At 39.2% G+C, this 6,352-nt stretch overlaps 1 protein-coding gene across 1 annotated transcript in view; it reads left to right on the top strand.

Moving 5' to 3' along the window:
- The first annotated feature begins 1,055 nt into the window (after window positions 1-1,055).
- The window catches only part of AXIN1 (axin 1), a 240,734-nt gene continuing 235,437 nt past the window's right edge, over window positions 1,056-6,352 (top strand). Inside the window, exons 1-2 of the mRNA XM_006020869.3 lie at window positions 1,056-1,153; window positions 2,375-3,338. Coding sequence (XP_006020931.1) covers window positions 2,461-3,338 — 878 coding nt within the window. The 5' untranslated portion in view covers window positions 1,056-1,153; window positions 2,375-2,460. The remainder of the gene's footprint in view (window positions 1,154-2,374; window positions 3,339-6,352) is intronic.

Below are 6,352 nucleotides of genomic sequence, written 5' to 3'. Positions count from 1 at the left end.
CCGGGAGCGGCCCTGTGGGCTGGAGGCGCCGCTTGGTGCCGGGGTCTTGCAGGGCCGGCGCGTCGGCCCGTGCGGCGAGGGAGCCGGGCCGCGCGGCCTCTGCTCTGCCCCGCTCTGCGTCGCGCCTCCTGAACTTGCCTGGCGCGGCGGTGTGCGCAGCCCTGAGCCCGGCCGCCCTCCGCTCGCTCCCCTCGTGTCAGTGGCCGGAGAGACAGCAGTTTATTCGGGCATAACCATCGTCTCCCTCCCCCATCGGCGTCCGATGTGTAGTTCCTTTGCTGGAACTACCTACCTGGAAACAGGCAGGCAGGCTAAGCGCCAAATGCTGCATGGAAACCTCTTGGTTGGGAGAACTTCAGGATGAGTGCTGTCTGCCGCACTTGCGTTCTTCTGCCTTTTGCATGTCAGAGAATGATAATTGTCTATGAAGTCCTGTGGTGGAAATGCGAATCTTGTGCACCGAGGCCTCCACCCCCAGGTGTAAATGGAACAGATAGACCACAGCACCTGTGTAGAACAGTTTCCAGGACCTGGGCCTTGGCTTGTACTCTTTTTTAAATCTGATGTTCCTTGATTTATTTTGATCTATCTATACTGGCAATTTCCAGAAGTCCTTTGATGTTATTTATCCTCTAGAGGTAAAATAACAAATGCTTCTTCAGGTGTGAGGAACAGAGCCTTTTTTGTTTTGTTTTTGCAACAATGAGCAACATGGCTTATGTCAGTTGGAGTGTGATGTTCACCTCTGAATGAAATGGCTACAATATCATTATGTTGAATATCTTTGTTGTGAAAATCAAATTAATTCCATGACCTCCGTTGCTCTAGTGCTGGGTGAGAAATTTACAACAAACATGGCCTAGCATGAAATGATCTACTTGGTTACAGGTGTTAAGAAAAGCCTCAGAATAGCAACTGAATGTTCATGCTTGTTTTAATCCAGTAGTTGTAAAAACATTGCTTAGTCCCATGATCAGATAGGTATAGCTGAAACATGCAGTTATTCAGACATTAAAAATTAATTAGTTTGTTATGTTGTTTCCTACTTTATTCTGTTAGGATGTTCAAGGCATTGAGGAAATCTTCTCTTTTTAAGGCCAGTTGAGAGCAAAGGAAATGGAAATGTGTCTGAAAGACTTATTCATCTGTGGAGGTGATCTTTGCATGAGGGGCTTATTTTCAGAATGGTTTCCTTGGTATATTTTCATGTGCAATTAAGATTTTGTTTGAAGAAGTGATTTATTAGACAGCTGTAGCTTTATAGCACTCAGGTCTTTGAGATTACTAGTGTTTTTTGAAGATTTAAATTGTATTGTCTTGATACAAAGTAGGTATCTACATTTTTACATCTCTATCCTTTTCCTTCCTTCCCTATAAACAACTACTAATCTTTTCTTATATTACGTGAAATGAAAGGTATTTACTTATGTTTCATTTAAATATTATTTGCTGCAGACCTGAGAGAATTTCAAGTCATCACCTGAAATTGAGTTACCTTGATGTACGTCTTGACATACATCTTCTCTATGCCATGTTTTCTCAAATTTCGTTTTTGGAAAATGTAAAAAAAACCGATACATTTAAACATCAAGGTAACTTGAGGTGATGATTTGTATTTTTCTCAGGTCTGCAGCAAATAGTATTTAAATGAACCATCAATAAATACCTTTCATTCCATGTAATATAAGAAAAGATTAGTAGTTCTTATAAGAATATACTCATTTGTTACAAAAGTTTAATTTAGATACCATGTAAAATATCTAGAATTGACAGCATATTAGGATTTTAATTTTATTAAAGGCCCTGGTATAATTATTCTGGTGCCACAAATATTCGTACCACTCAAATTGCTTATTGATTAATGTGATAAGATGATGCAGAGCATTTCAAAAACTGCTGGACTGTAGAGGCAGTTCATTTTGTAAGTACAACTGATTGTATTGAAGGCTGTCTACACTTGATTAAGTTATATTCCTGGCTAAAGTGCCAAATGGAAATACATTCAGAATCGTCCCATGTGCCCCGAAAGAAATTCCAAACCATTCTGGAGACATGAATTTACCTGGTGTTTTATTTTTGCATGACTAAACACTATATTTTTTTCTAATTTAAACTTCATAATCAAATATGCACACTGAAAAAGTGAATTGAGTGTCCCATTTACATAATTATCTACAACCATGTTTGAGGATTGTTTATGGTGGTTTTAAAATTTGGATAACTCAATAATAAGAAATTCAGGAGTATTTGAATACTGTACCAAGAGGAAGACTAGGAACATAATCCTGTGAAGCAGAAATAGCCATTCCAGACTCTTAGAATATCTCTTAGAATATGCAGTATCTCTTAACTTTGTTCTCATTTATTTCACCAGGATAAACACGTTCATGTTGGAAATACAAACAGTGGGGATTTGAGACTTAGGCTGTTCTGTCCTTGTTCCTGTGCATGTAAACAAACATGAATGTCCAGGGGAAAAGTTTCCCTTTGGATCTTGGGGGAAGCTTTACTGAAGATGCTCCAAGGCCACCAGTCCCTGGTGAGGAAGGTGAACTAGTTGCCACAGATCCAAGGCCAATTAACCATGGTTTCTATTCTGGTAAAAGTGATGCAATTAAAAATGAGACTTCCACAGCCACACCAAGGCGCTCTGATCTGGATTTGGGGTATGAGCCTGAGGGGAGTGCTTCTCCAACTCCTCCCTACTTGAAATGGGCTGAGTCATTGCACTCCTTGTTGGATGATCAGGATGGGATAAATCTGTTCAGGACTTTTCTGAAGCAGGAGGATTGTGCAGATTTGCTGGACTTCTGGTTTGCCTGCAGTGGCTTCAGGAAGCTGGAGCCTTGCATCTCCAATGAAGAAAAGAGGCTTAAATTGGCTAAAGCTATTTATAAAAAATACATTCTTGACAATAATGGGATAGTGTCTCGACAAATCAAACCAGCCACAAAGAGCTTCATAAAAGATTGTGTCATGAAACTACAGATTGATCCTGACATGTTTGACCAGGCCCAAACTGAGATTCAGGGCATGATAGAAGATAATACTTACCCTTTGTTCCTTAAATCAGATATTTATTTGGAATATACAAGGACAGGTGGGGAAAGTCCGAAGATTTATAGTGATCAGAGCTCAGGGTCTGGGACTGGTAAAGGACTACCTGGATATTTGCCTACTCTTAATGAGGATGAGGAGTGGAAATGTGACCAAGACACAGAAGAAGAAACCAGCAGGGATTCGGCCCCTTCCAGCAGGCTTACTCAGAAGCTGCTTCTGGAGACAGCAACCCATCGTGCCACATCAACCAGGCGCTACAGCGAGGGAAGGGAGTTCAGGTATGTCAGCCTGATAGAAGTAAGTGTCTGGAGCCCTGTTCCTGTAGAACGGTTCCTGAAAACTGTGCAGGCCTCCTGAGAGTATCATGATTTGGGGGATATGGAGCAATCTTTTTTTGGGATGAGTGGTACCTTGTCGTTTGGAAGGCAGCCTTATTTAAGGTTAATTTCAAATATCTGTTGGCCAAAGTTTACTTGTCATTTTCTGCATAATTCCTGGGAATCATGCCTGCAATGTTTTGTATTTTGAAGTGCTGATGAAGAATGTGATTTGAAGCTAGGGCTGGTGGAAAATGTAAAACTAATGGCAATAGTAGCCATGGATTGTCTTTCTGTGTGTACTGAAGAATGATTAAAATGAGCTGCTATTTCTTGTTTGCATTTGGTGTGTGCTGCAAGAATATCAATATTCAGTTATTAGGATGTGAATACTCCATAGCAGGGCTTTTTTGTGTAAATACAGAAGGGACTGCTCATTGTAATTAACAGCTGGACACTCTGTGTGTTCTCTGTTACTTGAGCTATGGCACCCATAATATTACTGTAGGCAAACATCCACGTTTGTGTGGATGTGGCCAGCTTTCTTAACAGTGAAATCTACTGGTGCCAGGTTAGGAATTTCTGATTTAGCTAAAACTTTCCCCATTAAGGCTTTTCTTTTCATCTGACGATAGCTTTTCATAAGTGAGTTGTATTATTTTCTGTCATACCTCTAAATCTCTCAGACTTTCAGATAACACAGATTTAGAAATTATCTGAAAGTTCAGTTAAAATTCTAGATTTTAACGTAACAGGGAGTTCTCCGAGATGAATAACAGTGCATGCCTGACTCTTACTGAATCAACAGAATATGTCCAAATTACGTTTTAGTTATATATTTAAAAAAATAAAATCATCTTTCAAGACCAGATTAAATTAAAATCTGGGCATTTAGCAAAGGTTATGAAACAAAGCAGTTAAAATTGTCCCAATTTACAGTTGCCCCAGCCTCCCTCAGCAGTCCCTTTTGGTTGGCAGCTGGAAATTCATCCCTGTGCAAAGCTTCAGCACATTCCAGATGTTGAAGTGTTTTCATTTTGATCCTTGTTTTTTCTACACATTTTTGAGGAGGGATTGTTGCATGTGAAACTGAAAAAGGGGAATTCATGTCATCTTCTGGTTTAATCAAGTCTCTGGAAAACAAAATTCCAGGTCCTGGGACTTTCCTGTGGATTTAATAAAAACTTTGAACACTTTAAAATGCATTTGGACTGAGCAATTGAGTATTTAAATTGTAGATTTTTTAAATCCTTCATTTATAGTATCTTTATATTTAAGTGAGAAATAGCTTTTCAGATGGGAAAGAATGCGTTTGAGGTTCAACTGTTTTGCCTTGAGTCTAAAACACGCAGCAAAAACTTATTCAGTAATTCTGCACTTCTTAGATCCAACTCAGATCAACTTCTGACTTTACTTTTGAAATACATGTTCATTGAAATTTAAAGCAGTTAATGCTGTTACACTATGAAATAGTGGCATTGTATAATAGTCCTAAAGTACAGACTTTCATACTAGATTATGGTAATACAAGATAGGATTAAACATAAAGTGCTAGTCAGAAAATAAATGTTGATGTTCAGGATTTTAAAACTTTATGCATAGCAGTTCATTGTTATAATTACAAATTCTTCATTATCGGTTGGGCTGGTGCATCTCAAATTCTTGCACCTAAAGGAGAGGCGTTTCTGTTACTGGAATGGTTGAAAATTAATATTTTTAAAAACACAAACAAATTAAAAATGAACAAACTCAGATTGGAAATTAGAAGATTTCTGTAAGAGGAGTGAGATTTAGCATTATTTCCTAAGCAAAGTAGTGGGAGTAAAGAACCTAAATCACTTTAAAATTGAACCTGAAAAATTTATGGAGGGGGTAATATGGTGATTAGCATGATAGGACAGGGAATTTTTGGTTCCACAATCAGTTAGTGGGATTAATGGAATCAAGTATTTGCAATCTCCATGCTAGGATACAGAGAGAAATCTTTTGCAGAGTTGTAGATGCCTGGCAGTCCCGTTTGTTAGGGCTTTCCTGGTCTCCTACAGGAGCCAGGAAGGACATTTTTCTCTTCATAAATGCTATTGGCTTTGGTTTTTTCTCACTTCCTCTGTAGCATTGCATATTTGACAGTTTTCGATGGGGGTCCACTGGTTTTCCTGCTGTTGCTTAAGAAAACTCATGTTCTTGGCTAGAGGGTCTTGCTCTTTTGCTTGGTGCCAGGCCAGTCACCAAATTCATGGTCAGGAAAGAAGCTTTCCCTTAGGTTGGTGTGGAAAGGATTATGGAGTGTTTTGCCTTCCTCTATAGCATGAGGATTGTCCTCTTCCTCGGATCATCGTGAGCATATGTTAACAAATTACTTCTTTGTCGTGAAAGTTGCAGGGCATCAGCAGTGCCTTGTCTTCTGCTTTTACCTATAGCATGTTGTATGGGGGTCTTGGTGTTCTGCGTTTGATTTTGTGCCTTATGGTTGTGTTTGGAATGGATGATTTTAGGAATTTTTGGTTAAATGGTTGCCTCCAAATTAAGGGGACTAGACTGGATGACCAGGTTGCCCGTGTATTACACCAGTGTTCAAAGTGCCTGTTGTGCAAAATGCTGTACAAGTATGTTTGAAGATGGGAGCCAATTTCCAAAGAGCTCACAACCTAAAACCGTTAGAGGTTTTAATTTAGCAATTGATGATCCATTCATTCTGTACAAGAGGCCATAATCTAAGTGAACTCCTGTGCCGGAAATTGTTCTGTGTGACTTTAAAGTGTCAAGTCCATTATTCTGCCAACTAATAAGTTTCTATGTACTTTTCTCATTTGAGTGCTACCCTGAAGCCCATGGGCCAACATACATATGTATATGACTTGTATGTAGTATTTACAAAATTGGGATCTGAGTCATGCCTTGACATTTTTCCAACCTTTTTCTCCTGTTTGGTTTGTGTTTGTAAAATAATTCTAATTTATTTTATTGAAAGAGTG

This window comes from Alligator sinensis, unplaced genomic scaffold, assembly GCF_000455745.1.
Source record: "Alligator sinensis unplaced genomic scaffold, ASM45574v1 scaffold410_1, whole genome shotgun sequence".
NCBI classification, from domain to species: Eukaryota; Metazoa; Chordata; order Crocodylia; family Alligatoridae; genus Alligator; species Alligator sinensis.
This window is presented reverse-complemented; position numbering and strand designations above follow the sequence as displayed.